This window comes from Podarcis tiliguerta (assembly GCF_965153285.1).
Source record: "Podarcis tiliguerta genome assembly, chromosome: 3".
Taxonomy (NCBI): domain Eukaryota; kingdom Metazoa; phylum Chordata; class Lepidosauria; order Squamata; family Lacertidae; genus Podarcis; species Podarcis tiliguerta.
The window spans coordinates 44,218,954-44,237,386 of record NC_139536.1 but is presented as its reverse complement, the minus strand read 5'-3'; the positions used below and the strand labels follow the sequence as shown (position 1 = coordinate 44,237,386).

Sequence of the window (18,433 nt, the reverse complement as noted above, 5' to 3'; positions counted from 1 at the left end):
TATCAGTCACAAAATGCAGCCACAGTGGATTGGTTTACTAACCCAGAGAAGGGGGTGGTATGTGTGCTATCTGTGTGTCTGGGCCCACTCTGGCAATGACCACTTTTGTTCTGGCCACACCCATTACTAGCATGTGGTCCTCTGAGGGTTGATCAGCAGCCCTTAGGCCAAAAAAGATTAGCCACCCCTGCTTTATCTGATCATGGCTAAAAAAACCAAAACCTTGACTCACTTGGATTATGTGAATTCTTTAATGAACACCAAAAAAAGTATTTGCTGGTGAATGTAAATGTGCCATCGAATCTAATGCACACCTTAATTTTTGCAACGTAATTTGGCCAAAAAAGGTGAGCATTAGGTTCGAGTAAATGCAGTAATTTCTTTCAAGATCACATTCTGTAGGTTAACGGAGCTAAATTATTAAAATGTAAGTATTTAGTGCATTTAACATTTATTATTTTGTCTTTCAGAACTATTTTGCTCGGAATTTCTACAATATGAGGATGTTGGCTTTGTTTGTTGCATTTGCCATTAATTTCATTCTGCTCTTCTATAAGGTAACTCCTTCATGTTTTCATCCACTTAAGTGTAAATGAAGTACCATAAAAAATGAAAATGTATACAGAAAGTACACATATACACAAAAAGTATACATATGCACAAAAAGAAAACATATATACTTTCTTGTACTTTAGCATTCCTGGGTGATCCCAGCAAATCTGAGCTGAAAACTGACATTTTAGGAGCAAAAAAGGTTACATAGCTTATCACTGTATGACACACACAAACACAAATCTAGTTCAGTATTGCCTTTACTGACCATCAGTGATTCTTCCAAGTTTCAGAGAGGGTTTGCCCTTACCAGGCGATGTCAGAGATTGAATCTGGGGCTTTCTGCACTCAAAGCATTTACTTTACCACTAAGCTATGGGTCACCCCCAAAAGAGCACGTGATTATTTGGTGGGAGGGCAGGGAAAGAACACACAGATCGGGATGGGTGCAGGGATGAGGTGGAGGGTGACTGGCTAAATACCCTCCAGCCGCAGAGTAGTTTCCACCTTACACCCAACCCCTCCCAGCTTCCACACACGTTGTCCAGCAGCGAGACAAGTCACAGGGGAAACAGCAACAATAACAATAGCCACCGCCTCTGGGGCTGATCGCTCAGTCTCCAACATCCTGCGGCTTGAGTGCTCCATTCTGCCTCTAGCCTTGACTAAAGCTCCCCACTCTTCCATGATGCTCTTGCTTTCTGAAACTGATTGCTCCTGCCTGCATATTCTTCCCTCTGCAGCTTCTGCTCCAGGAAAGGCAAATGCCCACTAGTCTCCGCCTTCCCCTCCTCCGTATCTCTCTCCCCGCCCCCAGTCTTCCATTCCCAGGTACTCGGAGTCGCTGTTCTGATGCTCGCTAGGCGCAAGACTAAATGTTGCCACACGTAAACAAAAAAAAAAAACTCCAGGCATTTTGCCTACTTTTAAAAATCCCCCCAGAGAGGATTTTTATGCTGAAAAAGAGGACGTATCCAGCAACCCTAACATTGCTGCTGCTGTGTATACTCTCTCCTCTCTACATGGCTTAACATGAACACAATGGACCTAGAGTGAGACCCACAGGCTTCTGGTAAATGAATTGTGATTCCTGCTTTCAGCCACGAGAGGGAGATCTAGTCCCACCTGAGCTGATCTTTACATGCACCTCGAAGTTCGTGGTATGACCAAATGTCTTTTCTGCTTTCAGCCTCTCCAGGAGGGCATTCAGTCCACCTCTTCCTTCCTGGAACTAGGGGTTATTAGGTTAATCCAGTTTATGCTCCACACATGTAGAGCAGAAAAGTACGAACTTTAGGAATTTGTTCCTGCCTGTCCTCCTCTTCCTACTTTTCTGGCCTGTTTTATATTGATTGTTTGACTATTAACACTGCCGTGTTTATTGTTTTTTTCACTACACCAACAGACATAAATGTTAAATGTCTTTCTGAATGAGCAGGTAGGTTACTGGATCTTCCAGTTGGGTCTGGGAGGTTAAGTGGCTCTCTCCCTGGAGAAGCAACCAAGTTTTTGGTGCCTGAAGGCTTCAGGAGGAGGTGCCATCTCACACGTCAGGAATGCCCTCCAGGAGACTCTGAGAACAGAAATTCACAGTCAGAGCGTTTTTATTTTTTTCTACTCACGTCAATTTATTTCAACAGGTCTCCACATCTGCAGTGGCTGAAGAAAAGGAGGTTCCTGTGGTTAATATTGCTGAAAACTCCAAGTTAAGCAGCTTAGAAAGTCCTTCCCATAGAATCATCACAGTGCACTACGTTCTTGAAGAAAGTAGCGGCTACATGGAACCCACACTCCGCATTTTAGCCATTCTGCACACAGTTATTTCCTTTTTCTGCATCATTGGATATTACTGTTTGAAAGTAAGAGGACAAGGAATTCATACATCTCCATTGAAGTAGTTACAAATAATGTCTCATATCTTTAAATATTTATTTTGGCTTGTGTGCAGGATGCTTTTTCAAACAAACAATTCTTTCAATTAAAATATCCAGGGCACTGTATAGGAAGTGAACTGGGAGCCGATGAAGCTCTTGCTTTGAAGTAATGATACTAAGGAAATTGTTAAACGTGTTACAAATATGAAATATTGTTAGATACAGCACATTGAAATCTTTCAGAAGTGGCAAGAAGAACAGTAGAAAACTGGCAATCCCTTGATATCCTATTTTATCAAACTTAAAAGTCAAAGATAGATTTCTCTGTTTAAAACAAAATCTTCAAAATAAGATGAAAAATTGTGTAGCATTTGCAGTGCTCCTGATAGTTTTTTCTTACTTTGCACTGATCTTGTATGAGATTTGTGCGTGCTATTCCCCAAGGGCATAGATGCAACAAAGATTTACTCGGCCACTTTTTAAAGTACTGTGAATGCATTTGAGATTCAAAATGCTTCAAAAAATTACACATCCAAATTCCAGAATGGCACCAATCCCTTAGAAATCTACCATTCCTCTGTTTTGACTCCAGGACTTTGTGGAGATCACTGCCCATATGCATCTTGCAGCAATTTGCATTACCTTTTTATTTTTTGTTCCCCTCAACAAAACTGCCAAGAGGCCTGTGCAGAAACACGCAGAGCTTCAAAAGTGATTGCTTATTTACATTGATCAAGGCAGAGGGGAGGCGGTCAAGAAGGGGGAAATTTTAAGGATGATTGGAAAATGTTTGCTGAATTATTGAAAGATTACTGTAAACATCTTAAAATGTCAGCAGGATTAGAATAAATCTAGCATTAAAAATATAAACAAAAGAAGAGTTGGATGAGCTAAAATAGGGAGTAATCACAGTATGCAGCAATGAAGGAGAAGTGTAATGAACCATGGGGGGGGGGGGAGGGAAATCAATGTTTAATGTATGGATTGTTTGATGTATGATGATTTACAAAATTAAAAATGATAGGTTTTTTTTTAAAGAAAGATAAAGGCAGAGGAGGAAATAAAAGAACAAACCTAAGTTATAGCAAACTGTGCATGTACCAATTCCACAATTAATTTTAGAAAATTTTCCTGATAATTTTAGAAATTCTCCCAGGTATAAACTGGCAGTATGGAAGAGAGTATGGAATGCTAAAACAAAAGAACTAATGGAGCAATAGCTCCATTATCTTTACCTTGTTTGCATTTTCTTAATTGGGCAACCTCAAAGGTTTGCTGTGATGGCAACATAATATTTATGTTTTTGGTACTTAAATAGCACTTGCCTCAGTAAATTTTCCTTACTATTTAGGGTTTGCCCTGGGATCAATTCATTTTTTTTTCCTTTTAAAGAACATACTATTTAGATTTTTGCTCACAAAGAGTGCTCCTGTTCATAGGTGGGGAGGTAAGAGATTTTTGCTCTTTCTTCCTCCTGCAAGTCTCTTGTATCCTTTGAAAATTTACTCCAGAGGAAGCAGTGGTCCGGGTGAATGCAGAGAGAAGGAAGCATCACTGAAAATATCCTTCCCCTTCTGTTGAGCACTGGATTGTAAGCGCAAATAGGGGAAGGGCTGCAATTGATCCAGTTCACTTTATACAATATATACTTCCTTTAAGAAATTGTACAGTTCATTCAGTCTGCATTTTCCCCAACAAGCAGCTGTTCTTAAGATATTGTTGCTCCAAGTGCTGTAGGACATTTCAATCAAATGTTGGTGTGTTTATGTTTGGTTGCAGGTTCCACTGGTTATATTTAAACGAGAAAAAGAAGTCGCACGGAAATTAGAATTTGATGGGCTGTATATTACAGAGCAGCCTTCAGAAGATGATATTAAAGGGCAGTGGGATAGACTTGTCATCAACACACAGTAAATATTTCTCTCTCTCTCTCCCCCCCCCAATCTTTCCTGAAGCTTGTGTAAATGTATCTCAATTTTGGCAGTAGCGAATTGTGATTGGATTCATCAGCAGCACAGAAAACTCCAAGATTTGAGGCAGCTATAACTATTTTATGTAGCTATTAAATGTACATTTTAGCTTGCTTTGTTGTGAGGATATCATAAAAAATAACAACCTTCCATTCTGCAAACAGCAGTTTTGTTTCCAATGGCACTGATATGCTTGAAACATAAATGTTGATTCATGCAGTCAAGTTGGTTCTCTTTTACAGTGGTACCTCGGGTTAAGTACTGTATTCGTTCCAGAGGTCTGTTCTTAACCTGAAACTGTTCTTAACCTGAAGCACTGCTTTAGCTAATGGGGCCTCCTGCTGCTACTGCGCTGCCAGAGCACAATTTCTGTTCTCATCCTGAAGCAAAGTTCTTAACCTGAGGTACTATTTCTGGGTTAGCAGAGTCTGTAACCTGAAGCATATGTAACCTGAAGCATATGTAACCCGAGGTACCACTGTACTTAAATTAAAATGATATGCATTTTTAAATCCATCTAACACATGGAAGGTGACACATCCAATTATTTATTCATGTTTCATCCTTTTAAATATAAAGAGAGAACAGGGCACTTTTATTCATAGTATATATTTTAAGGAGAATGGGTTAACTGTGCACATTCACCAGGTCTCATGAAGAATACAGTATGCACATAATCCAGCCATGAAGAAGGAACTGTGCACATTTCCTAGTCAATATACATAATCTCCAACAGGCTTCGGGAAATGTGCATATAGTGACTGTACATTTTCTGGTCATTATGCATAATCCCCAACAGGCCAGATTAGCATTACATGTGAACTGATGCATCATGTATCTCCAAATGGTTAAGTTACATTAAATGGATAAAAAGAAGAAATAAAAGATGATTGCCCAAAATAGGTATTTCTTTCACTCACAAAAGTTTTTTTTTTAATTTATTATTATTATTATTATTATTATTATTATTATTATTATTATTATTACCCCATCCATCTGGCTGGGTTTCCCCAGCCACTCTGGATGGCTCCCAACCGAATATTAAAAACACAATACAGCATTAAACATTAAAAACTTCCCTAAACAGGGCTGCCTTCAGATGTCTTTTAAAAGTAAGATGTTTATTTCTTTGGCGCTGGGAGGGCGTTCCACAGGGCGAGCGCCACTACCGAGAAGGCCCTCTGCCTGGTTCCCTGTAACCTCACTTCTCGCAGTAAGGGAACTGCCAAAAGGCCCTCAGAGCTGGACCTCAGTGTCTGGGCTGAACGATGGGGGTGGAGATGATCCTTCAGGTATACAGGGCTGAAGCCATTTAGGGCTTTAAAGGTCAGCACCTTTACACACACATCTTAACACAATCTGCAGAAAAACCTGAAATGTCATTTTTGCAAAAGTTAATTTTGTGTCATATTAGAGACCAGCAATCCAGGACACTCTAAACAAAGCTTCACATGAAACAATGTTGGGTTGTGGGAGTTCTGTGGACACATTAACACATCTGAATGGGAAGTTTGCACTAGGGAAGGAAGACATTCCTACCGGATTATTTTTTTTTAGTAATTAGGACTACCTGTGTAAATTAAACCTATAATAAATTGAATTATTAAATGAATTTATTTATTTATTAAACCTATACCATATTATAAATACATTTGTATTAGGTAGCTTTATTAAGCTTTTTCTGTAGGCAATTCCTACAATAGTGTTACCTGTGAATTTGCTATTTAGAAAAATGTTTACTCATATGAGTGCTATCTTACTTTTGTATATCTTTAGATCATTTCCTAACAACTATTGGGACAAGTTTGTAAAAAGAAAGGTAATGTTCTTATTATAGTTCAATTATGTAATTTTGAATATGTCTAAATTATTTATACATGTCCTTTTGTATCATTATAACTTGTATCCATTATTATTAATTTAATGCAGTTATATAAAGCCTTTCTGCAGAGGTGACCGTATTGGCCCCCCTTTTCAGAGAACTATGACTAGAGATGGGGAAGGATTTCAGTTTGCTCCACAGTTTGGACAGGCTATACTTGGAACATGGAAATTAGACAGCATGTCTCCAAACTTTCTATGCATGGTTCACTGAGGTGTACTTAAAAACCCCCACTAAGATGGTCCAAGGGTATTATACAGAAAAGAGATGGCTGCTTCATAGTTTCATAGGGACAGCCATCCTTTTTTCTATACAGTGGTACACCATATCATACTGCCGCTTCTAGGGGTGTTTCGCTCAAAGGTTTTATGCATGCACAGCAAGTGATGCTGTTGCAAACATGCAGAAAGTTTTAAATCAAGGGACCCTTCAGAGCACTTGGGTAGTATTTCTAAATCAGTGTGTTTTGAAACTCTGTGGGTATGTTTGTTTTTTAAATTGCATGCATTTGGGATGGAACAGACATGCTAATCGGCTCTTAGTGCAAGGGACATGGACTGGATCAAGAATGGTTTGTCCATCTGTAACCATGACTGCCTACAGAAGGTTGTGCAGCTGTCTTCATTGCTCATGAAACTCCAAAGATTATCAGTGCCTTCGGGGGAAGCACTGTTACGGAGATAAGAAAGCACACTTTACACATTGACTGGGACCCACTACTCTTCTTTCCATCTAACAATTAATCAGTATTGTCAGAGGAGGACAGGCTAGCTTATGTGTTAAAAATGTTCACATAGCCCAATCCACAGCACTTACCCTGGCTAGAAGATGAAAACCACCCTTCCTACCAGCAGCTTTTCATACTCTAGGGAAAACAAATCTTCAGCCAGAAACTCTGCAGACAGATGGCAGTGGCTCATGTCTGTATGTGCAGAATTCATTCTAATTGTTTCTTTAGGAAGATACTAACATAATGGAAATTGATGCAACTTTATAACGAAAAAAATGATATAACATTTGTGTAATATATATGTATAGACTATGTTTACACATAAATTTAGCCAGTTTAGTTATTTATATAGTTAGAATCATTTTTCTTTATGTGTGCATGTAATCAGCCTAAAGCTTATGGCTGCTGCTGCTGTTATATAGAGAGCAGATCTCAGTTCTTGACTGAGATCTATGTGTTCATTTGCCACATAATTGATCAATCAGTATTATACACATATATTGTGAATGGGCTGTTGAAATAATTTGGATTCAGCTGAAATATAACCTGTTTTATTAGGTTTCCAAAGTAGAGAGAAAAATAACAATCACCTCCATTCTTCTAGGTTATGGATAAATATGGAGAGTTCTATGGAAAGGACAGAATCAGTGAATTGCTGGGAATGGACAAAGCTGCTCTGGATTTCAGTGATGCTAGAGAAAAAAAGAAACCCAAAAAAGATAGTTCTTTATCAGCTGTGTAAGTTTTCAAAAATTTGGTTTTTTTAAAAAATTAAGCATTTTTTCATATGTAGAGCCTACAGCTCTTAGGCTTTCAAAGAGTGACTGTTTTTGGTTAATAGTGACTTGATATTCTCAAGCAGTACATGTGTTGGGGGCCGATGAAAAAAATTAAGATGCCTATTGTATTTGCACTGTGAAGAAAAAGGCACCTTGCTTGGTAGCTTTTAAACAACAGCTACCAGCATTCCCTATCTTGGCAACACCCCGACCTTGACAGTAAGGGAATAGGAGACTCCAAGTTAGTCAAACTAAAGTTCCATTGAAATCAGCAAGACTTAAGCAATATGTGACTTTTCCATTAATTTCAATGGAACCTAAGTATGACAGCCTTAATGTGGATTGGCACCAATGACAGTAACACAAATAAGTTAAGAGATGTCAGCTTCTTGGGGAAAGAAGTATAAATGCAGTGTTGTTCCAGTGGGCGTTTCTGAGCAAAAATAAAAATAGTATCACCAGAATCTGCCCCACTGCCACTTTTAACAGTAGCAATAGCAGGAATTAAAATGATATTCATATGAATTGGTTCTAAGATAGCTATGTTGAAAACAGGGCAGTGATGGCTTGATACCAAGGCTGAATGTGGTAATTGTTACATATTAATATAGTGTTATTTCCTACTGTGTCTTTCATATATTTTTTTCCAGACTGAATTCTATTGATGTAAAGTATCAGATGTGGAAATTAGGAGTTGTTTTCACTGATAATGTAAGTTTATGCCATCAAATATAAATTAAGTACTAAAGCAGGAAACTGGTTTAGTATGAGAGATTTGGCTATTTTAAGTGAGGTTGAAAATGTGTGCTTTGCTATATTAAGACTCTGAACATATATATGGCCAATTCCATTTGATATTCAGATGTAACGTAGTGTAAATTTTATCGTATCAGTGAAAGTCTATTTATGACATGTAAGGGATTGTTTAGCTTTGCATTTGATAACGTAGGCTGTTGGCTATGACTATTCATGCTGCAATAAACAAGAATTTTCCATGCTGTTTCCTTGTAGATGTAACTATTCATCATTTTTCAGAGCTAGAACTGAACACACTGCAAAGCTCACATAGAGGGCAAAAAATCATCCTGATGAGATACAGTGGTTAATGATAAATGATATTGGCTGATTTTGTTATTTAGACCTTGAAATCAGATATCCTCTCTCCCCAATTCATTCCTTTACTTACGAAAGCAGGCTTTTGGTAGAGTATTGATTCAGTTGAAAAACTGAAGGTTTTAACCAGGTTATTTAAAAAAGCACAAAAAATTGTTCATTTAAAAAGAATATGAGTTAAATAAAACTGATTTAAAATGTTTAAAATCTATCTTTTTTGCATTTATTTGGCAGCTGTTATGCTCAGATCTAGGGCACCAGGAATCTTGCACCTGGTTGTATAAATTATTGAGTTATTTGGTTTTGCAGTTGAGTCCAGTTAATCGCAATTATCATGTTGTCTGCCCTTTTTCTAATTTTGTTTTACGCTTTCTCCCTGAAGTCTTTTCTGTACCTCGCCTGGTATATGACCATGTCAGTCCTTGGTCATTACAACAACTTTTTCTTTGCTGCTCATCTTCTTGACATAGCAATGGGATTCAAAACGTTGCGAACTATTCTGTCATCTGTAACTCACAATGGCAAACAGGTAATGTTGTCTTTTCTATCATTAACTACACTATCCTTTAAAACCAAGTTGGTAAGGAGGAACAATTATACAAACAGAATAGATAGAAACAAAAGGGATAAGTTTCATAATGTTTGTCCTAAAAATTCAAAGGATAAGTCACAGTCATACTTGCAACTCTGATTTTGCTTAATTAGTTGTAAAAAAAAAACATACAGTGGGTACTAATGTCTTAACCAGCACCATGCTATCAGTGTTACTAAAGTCTCTTTCCCTGCGGCTGCAATGGGCGAGGAGGAAAAAGCAAAAGTTGCCTCTTCTCTTCTGCCATTTGCATAGGTATGGATCACTGGATCCTCAAACTGAAGGGCACAGTTGGCTGCAACCCAAAACTTCAAGTCAATATGCTAAAGCATCTCTCCTTTTTCTTTATTAGAAAGAAAACTTCTGCGTGAGGGCATTCAGCACAGAAATATAATTGTTCCGTCAAATCGCATTGCTGTACTCTTAATTAATATGTAATGTGACTTTTGTTTTGTTTTTTTAGCTTGTGCTCACAGTGGGATTACTGGCAGTGGTAGTTTACCTGTACACAGTAGTCGCATTTAATTTTTTCCGCAAATTCTACAATAAGAGTGAAGATGGAGATATGCCAGACATGAAGTGTGATGATATGCTAACGGTAAATATTACTTTGACTTTTATTCATCTCTCCTTGTGTTGCTAATACAAGTTCTCGATGCCATTCATATAACTCAGTATGGTTATTATAAACATAATGCTTTCAGAAAAAGGAAGGTTCTGTTACTATAAATTGACAATGGTAAAAGGATGTAGTAATTTGATTTCTCTACAATATACTAGAAATACTCCGTAGTCAGAATAAAGACATCCCAAAAGCTTGCTCTTATTGGATAATAGTGACAATCAGGAAAGTTGGGATGATGATTTCTCATGAGTTGACTTTTGGTCAGGCTTCAAAGTTACAGACAGAACTAGTAATATACCAACTGTTTACACAGTACAACAAAAACTACTTTTATGATAACACCGGAGTCTTTGTCTAGTAAATTGAATTTGTCTGTCTCTGAAGCCTGAACTGAAGGGGGGAGGGAGGGAATTAGACTGTTAAAAACATTTGTAAGGTTTCTCATTTCAAACCACATATCTTTAACCCTTTGTTTACAAAAGCATTGTAAAACAGTTATCAATAGTTATGAATCCAAAGCCTAGTGTCAATATGCAGCATCCTGTCTCCAGCAGGTGGGCCTTGCTAGTTTCTGTATTTATGCCAAACAACAAAGTGAAACTGCCAATAAATAAAAACAACAAATTTAAAAGAAAGCCGTATTCTGTACACAGATAACCCAATCCATGGGGGAAGCTGGCTCCTTCCCGTGTGAATGTTCCTAGTTTCCAGTTAGCTGTTCAGGAGGGATATTTTAGTAAGCAAATTTTGTATGAATATAGGAAAAATAATTAGTATGCCTTGTTTTCTACAGTTTTTAAGAACAAAGTAATTGCCCACTTTATTCATCATTCTTTGTGGCCTCTGTGCAGTTTCACATTGGTGTGGCGTGGCCTAAAAAATAAGTTTTGCTGCTGATTTAAGCAGTGGTGAAGCTGCAGTCAACAGCCCAGCAGCAACCAGAATGAAATTCTGTAAGAGGGCACTGCCACAGTGCCAGCCTGCTGAGGGTAACTTCACCACTGCTTCAAGCAGTGTTTTGTTAAAGAAAGGCAACTGGAACCCTCTGCTGACTCCTGTTATAAAGGTAACTCCCCTCAACAGATTTCATCCTCCCCACTGAGAAGGTTGAAGACTCACCCCCACCCAAAAAAAATTTGTACAGTGGCTTAATGGTCCCCCCCAACAAAGCATGGAAAGGTTTAGCCTGGTGATAGGGACTAGGGAGCATTCAGGCTTGAGGCTGGTGTAGGCTTGTTATGTCCAAACCAGGCCAGGATCTTTTGAGAGCTTCTCTGAAGAGTGTGAGGCTCTCTCACCCCCTTTCCCTCAGGTAAACAGACCTGCATTCCCACTCTCTTTGCAGACACTCATTTATCTGAAATTCTGACTGAAAGATCAAGGCGCAGTTTAAGCCTTATGCAGATTAATAAATAGCCATAGCGGATGTAGAATGTGCATTTTTAACATTACTATCTTTTCCCATGTGTTCGTAGTGCTATATGTTTCACATGTATGTGGGAGTGCGTGCTGGTGGTGGAATTGGTGATGAAATTGAAGATCCAGCAGGCGATGAATATGAAATCTATCGAATCATCTTTGATATTACGTTTTTCTTTTTTGTAATAGTTATTCTCCTCGCTATCATCCAAGGTACATATGCATATTTTTTCCAGTTTATATTGTATTTTTAACTGACAAAATTACCCTTTCCCTACTGATAACTAAAATCCCATTTTTCCCTGGCACATGGGATGAAACATCATGCCACCCAATATATAAAAAACATAAACTTCCTGTGCATTTGATTATGTTCAAAATCTATTTAACGTGAGTTTAGTGTATATAGTGTGCTATATAGCTGAAAATTAGAGACAAGCAAATAGGATAAAATGGTGTTGTCAGGTCTTGTATATCTACTGAAATCTAATAAAAGCACACACTCTAGTTCCGCTTCTACAAGAACTCCAACCACAAAAGGTCCTGCAGAGCTTTGCACATGATTGGCTCATGCCCACAACCTGAGTGTATGTATATGAATACTTCTCATCTGCAAGAGCCTTCAGACCCAGTACCTCTTCACTCTTTCCTTCTTCTGCAACAAATCTCCCCTTCTCTTGTATTTATATTCTTGGCTCTGATGTGATTTATTTCTTTCCCCTGTTCTCTAAGCCATGGTCCATTACCTTTGTCGAGCTCTGTTAATGTGACTGTGTTAATAATAAGCATTCATAATGAGAACAGGAAAATGAAATGATGTAACCTCTGGATGCTGTCACATAAAGCATCTTTTGGCAATTAAGACTTGCATTCCATATACACACTCTTGTGAAGAAGGAACAAGAGATTAAAGTCAATCCACAATTACCATATTTTTCCATGTATAAGACCAGGCATAGGCAAACTTGACCCTCCAGATGTTTTGAGACTACAACTCCCACCATCCTTCACCACTAGTTCTGTTAGCTAGGGATGATGTAGTCCCAGAACATCTGGAGGGCTGAGTTTGCCTGTGCCTGTATAAGACACACGTATAAGATAACCCCTATTTTTTGAAAGCCAGAGCTCGAACCCAAGCCTGGGCCACCTGCACCAAAGCCTGAACCTCTATTCATTCACCATCCGTGTATAAGGAGACCCACAATTTTTGACTAAAATTTTTAATCAGAAAACATCATCTTATACACTGAAAACTATGGTAGTTTTCTCCTCTTGTTTTATGAACTGCGCTTCAGACAACTCCAGTTTATATGGCAAATTCAAACACTTCATGTACACACTAGGGCTGGATGATATCTGGTTTTCAATATAATGTTATATCACCAACTAAACATCACAATATCTCGATATATCACAATATATATACGCGGTGGCAGAGGGTCTCCCTGGGCCTCTCCGCAGGGGAGGAGGGCCCTGCAGTGCCTCTCCATGGAAGCGGAGGACTTTGTGGGCATCCCTGTGGCGGCGGAGGGACTTGCCGTACCTCCCCACAGATTGACAGAAATGTTTCTCTGAGTTAAACACAGATTCAGCCTCTACAGTCATATTTACTACAAACTCTGGTGGTGAATGGAGCATTCAGTGCATATAACTTTAGTTTTGAGTAAGGTTTAAACGTGTGCATCAGATTATGGCAGAGTTTACAAAATCAAAAGCATCACCTTATTTTAAGTATCACCTTATTTATTACCAGGTTTAATTATTGATGCATTTGGAGAATTAAGAGATCAGCAGGAACAAGTTAAAGAAGACATGGAGGTAATATATATCAGCAATTCTGTCGTGATGTATATGGTATTTTTGTGAAGCATAAATACACGTAAATTGTGTATAGCTAACATGCCAGTGAGAGGATTCCAGTTTAGGATTTCCCTGGCGTACTTCTTTTACATAGAATATATAATGGCCTATTGGGCTGGCATTATGGAGCAGCACTGCATTCTGAGGGCTTATACCACCAACATTCAGTGCTATAATCTATGCCAAGCAGTGGTGGTTCTCCAAAGATTTAGGCAGTGGTGTTTCCCAGCCCTGTTTCTTGAGATCCTTTTAAGCAACAAATGCTAGGGACTAATCTTGTGTAAGAAATGCATGTTCTCCACCTAGGGATGGAGAATAAATTAGTACGGTTCACATTTTAAAGAGAACCAACCTGATTTGCCAATCTTGTATTTATACATGGATAAAAAAAATTGGATTATGTGTTTTGTGAATATTGCAATGCAGTTTCGGTTTGAAAAAACACACATTTTGAACAAACTTAGAAGGCAAATGCATTGGAAAGTGTACAGAAAAGCTTATTTTGGGGAAAATGTGTGCTTTGGAAGGGAGGCGTACAATTTAAATGCAGCTAAATCTGAAAAAACAAACAAACAGAAATCGGCTGCTTCATCTTCCCCTAGTTCTACTACTGATACATAAGGCTTTTTCAGAAATAGTACAGGAAAAGGAATAGGAAAATTTGCATTTCAGCATCGACCCTTTATTCCCTTACAGAGGGAAATATTTTAGCATTCAGAAAGCATAGGTTGGAAAAGAAGAGTGTACATTTCTATTTAAGGCCTTAAAGCAAGGGATTTTGCTGAGAAGTTTGAACTTGGCATATAGAGTTTCCTTGTTTTCCTTGTACTGTTAAAGAATATTTGGACAATGTATTTTTTTTCATTCTTTTTAGACCAAATGCTTTATTTGTGGGATAGGTAATGACTACTTTGACACAGTGCCCCATGGTTTTGAAACACATACTCTACAGGAGCACAACTTGGCTAATTATCTGTAAGTACTTTAATGTCATCAAATCTGAAACATAATAGGAGATGCAACAAGTCAATATTTTGAAGTAAAACTCTAGTTAAATTTATATGGTGGTTGGAAAAGGAAGTATTTTGCTTTGTGACAACAACAAAAAAGGTCAGGGGAGTCCACATCTAGTATTGGATAATGTGCATAATTATTTTGAATTATGATATGAAATTTGAAACTGAACCATAATAGTTGGAAACAGCACGAAATTGACAACTAGAAAATAAATCCTATTGAAACTCTTAACCTAAGGGTTGAGGCTTTGAGCCCCACGTCGGGCAAAATATCCCTGCATTGCAGGGGGTTTGACTAGATGAACCCTATGATTCTATGAACTAAATGGACTTAAAGGCTTAGTTAAATTCCTAAAATAACAGATGCAATATATATTAACAAGTTACAATGAGTCCTGTAGCCTTTCACTTCAATTCAGTTTCTAGAAGCCAAGTTTGGATTCAACTGAAACCAGAATTTAGTTTCATATCCTAGTATGGAGGGACCCTAACCCCCAATTTCTCAGTTTGGATGTTAAGAAAGCAGGAATATGTTCAGGGAGGGAATAAGTGAAGTGAGGTGAGGAGGGAGCCAACCAAGCGAAAGGATTGCTCCTAGTTCAATAAAATATGATTTAGTAGACTGGTTTCTGAACTGGGGCTATAAATCATAGCCATGAATTTCCCATTCTACACGTGGGAGGCCTTTGCTTTCTAATGACAGGCTGATTAGTTCTTTCATTTTTTGTTAATTTCTTATATACAGATATTTCTCTCATATATATATATATATATATATATATATATATATATATATATGTATGTATATGTATATACACACACACACCATGAACAACTTATTTCTTTATCTTAGATTTTTCCTGATGTATCTCATAAATAAAGATGAAACCGAACATACCGGACAGGTGAGTCACCAACATGTTGTGTAACAATAACTATCTAAGATTCGTTTTTTGTCAGAAACTTTTAAGTGTAATCTACTGTGATACAAATTGGTACCGGTACCTAGAAGTCCACTAGATGACTTTTTTTTACTTTTGATAGCTATGTGAAGTTTCATTTAGAAGCATTTTGAGAGCTTACATCAATTTCAATATTTTGTCTCCTCTACTACTTGTGTTAGTTTGGAAAGTCACATTTTAACTTTTTTAATGAATTCACAAACATTTCAACTTCTGGTTCTTTCCACTCACCAAAGTTATGGTATGTCAAGTAGAAACTGTGGGATTTGCCACCTGTATTCCTTTTTGCTGATGTATTGTTCAGTCCAGCAAGGGAGATTTAAGCATGAGGCTTAATTTTCTGATGCTTTGGACTGGATCTAGTCCATTTATCTCCAGAGCAGCTCCCAAGACCTACAAAGGCGAGGATAATAAAGAAATAGGGTCCTAGCCAGACAACACTATACAACAACAGAAATTGAAACACAGACTTGGATAACAAAGAAATAAGTACAAATGCTTAAAGTATTTATAACGCTTCTGCCTCATCTGAAAGCAGGAACGTACTTGAGATTGCTTCAAGGCGACGGAGTTAAGCTTTTCTCTGAAGTAACTACATTCCTGTCTTTGGGTATGGGGGGGGGACACACTAAAACCACCAGACTGTTGTAAGATCATGGAGAAATACCTTTCAGATAAGGCTAATGATCCCTTCTCTATAAAGTTGAATCAGTGTGTACAGTACGTATTTCAGCATAAAAAACTAGGTTTTGATCATCCTTTCAAAATCCTTCAGACTTGCAATAGTGAAAGTTTTAGAGTAAGTGGCAGAAGTCTTTCAAATGTATTTTAAAAGTAAGTTCAACTATCGTTCTCTTCTGTGTCTTACAGGAATCCTACGTATGGAAAATGTATCAAGAGCGATGCTGGGAATTTTTCCCTGCCGGCGACTGCTTTCGAAAGCAGTATGAAGACCAGCTTAACTAATTCTAGTTGAGGACTATCTCTTGAGAAACCATCCACACCTCTCCCGACTCCTTTGGGAACAGTTACCAGATTTCCCAGATCTATTAAGCAGTGTGCTGTTTGGAGCACCAAAGCTTTTTTTGATGACTCAGCTGTCCTTTTTTCTTCTATGCTTGCTTTGAGAACAATGAGAACTTAACTCTGGGAAGAGAAGAAAAAATATCCCACACAACAAATCCCCATACATAACATGAACACACGCACACAACAAGAGACTCGACAGCTTTTTTTCTCTGAGACTGCCTGATGATTCCCTTAACTAAGAGAACACACGTGGGGTAATGTGATAGCCACATTCATTCAATCTATTTATTTCATCATCCTGGAAGGACCTCTGTAGTTCACGGAGTGCTGTAAAGGATTGTTGTGGACGCTAAGTTGTGGGGAAATAGTGCCTTACTATATGTAGGTTGAGCTATGCAGAAGATGAGTGCATGATGACATCTTATTTTCTTTATTTGTCCTCTCTTTCCTCCCAGTTAATATTTATTTTGTCTTCTGGAGGGGCTTGGGAGGGATTTGGCTGTGCACACCTTTTAAATAAGACTATGGCGTGTCTCAGGATAAAAAAGTAGGTTTTTTTTCTCATTAAGCTCAGTTCACAGGTATCTTCCTCTTTATCTCTTACACTTATTTTGGTAATGCTCTGATGCAACACTGCAACTTTATGAAATCTTTGTATGAAAACAAAAAGACTGCAGAAAAAACCTTTAAAAAGAATAATTTCATTGCATGTTTATTATGCAAGTTAAAACAACAAAAAGCAACCTTCTGAAGCAAGTTGATCAACATGAGAAAACATTCACGATAATATTCATAGTAATAAAGTGTTGTGGGCTTTATTGTACATTTGAAACCAGTGTCATCAACCCACTATGTATATGTTATGAACTTGCCAGTAGTTTGGATTTATTTTCTTTTTGTTGTTTTCCTTTTTGTTCATTTTGCCATTTGTGATCATTAGTGGAATTAAGGTTTTTCTTAGGTCAATTTTTAAAATCCAAGGTGAAGCAATATCCATTCAGGGATTTCATTATTTGCATCATGAAACACCAATGATGTGTACATCACTCCATTTTGAGTCCTTTTTTGATTGTAATGCCAGTCTTTACAAATAAAAGGAGAGATTTGGAATGGAAGCAAGGTGCTTTCGCTGTCACTTCGCTTCTTTTTAACAGAGGCTGTCAGTTTTTCTCTTAAAGTTATTGCAACAAGTCCCCCCTTTGTCGTCATAGCATCACTGTTGTTCCTTCTGCCCTAGTAAACGTTCCAATTTAAACCCAGACCACCACTTTACACTGAAGAAAATCTGCTTCTTGATCACACTCACTTAGCTGTAATAAAAGGTTCATTCCAACCTATCTTTCAAATCAAGAAAGAGTTTTGTGGCAACTTAAAGCCTAATAAAATTATTAAGATAAACCTCCCAATTGAGAATAATACTTTATGTGTACTCTAGTCCATAAAAGGTTATACCATAATAAATATATTTAAGGTGCCACAAAGCTTTCTTGTTTCTGTGGCAGCAAACTAGCACAGAAACTAGCCTCTGGAGACTTCTAAATTTATGTAGTAATACTCAATATAATTAATGACTGTACATATAAGCAATTATCTGAACCAGTTAGTTCTGCATATCCCTTTCTTCTAATCTACACTAAATTGCCAGGAAAGTTTTGTTTTCTACTCCACTCCAACCTTTAAAAAGGGATGCAGGAGACAGTAGAAATAAATTAGAAATCTAGTAATGACTTAATCTAGTCTTGGATCTAGTTATCTTGTGTTAGAGCTGACTGAATGAATTGGTCTCTACTGTGAAAAGGCTAGAGTGCCTAGCAGTGAAGTTCTTTTGAGAAACACAAACACACACACACACACGCACACACACACACACACCAGGAGATAGGGATCACTACTTAACAATTTGCTTTTCCTTGTTACAAATTTATCCTTTGCTCACACATTTGGGATTCCTCTAAGCAACTATACACTCCCCAAAATGCAGTATCTTCCTGATTGTTTAAAACATCAAGCAAACCTTAAGAGAATCTTGC

General features: G+C 37.8%; 1 protein-coding gene across 16 annotated transcripts in view; it reads left to right on the top strand.

The window, feature by feature from the left end:
• Positions 1-17,558, top strand: part of RYR2 (ryanodine receptor 2) — a 243,264-nt gene extending 225,706 nt beyond the window's left edge. For all 16 annotated transcript variants that reach the window (XM_083432050.1, XM_083432042.1, XM_083432040.1 and 13 more), the window contains 13 exons: positions 471-557; positions 2,193-2,411; positions 4,206-4,336; positions 6,173-6,215; positions 7,613-7,746; positions 8,438-8,498; positions 9,283-9,429; positions 9,956-10,090; positions 11,593-11,749; positions 13,290-13,354; positions 14,271-14,371; positions 15,266-15,317; positions 16,245-17,558. In XM_083432050.1, coding sequence (XP_083288176.1) covers positions 471-557; positions 2,193-2,411; positions 4,206-4,336; positions 6,173-6,215; positions 7,613-7,746; positions 8,438-8,498; positions 9,283-9,429; positions 9,956-10,090; positions 11,593-11,749; positions 13,290-13,354; positions 14,271-14,371; positions 15,266-15,317; positions 16,245-16,340 — 1,428 coding nt within the window. In that variant the 3' untranslated portion in view covers positions 16,341-17,558. The remainder of the gene's footprint in view (positions 1-470; positions 558-2,192; positions 2,412-4,205; positions 4,337-6,172; positions 6,216-7,612; positions 7,747-8,437; positions 8,499-9,282; positions 9,430-9,955; positions 10,091-11,592; positions 11,750-13,289; positions 13,355-14,270; positions 14,372-15,265; positions 15,318-16,244) is intronic.
• The last annotated feature ends 875 nt before the right edge of the window (positions 17,559-18,433 follow it).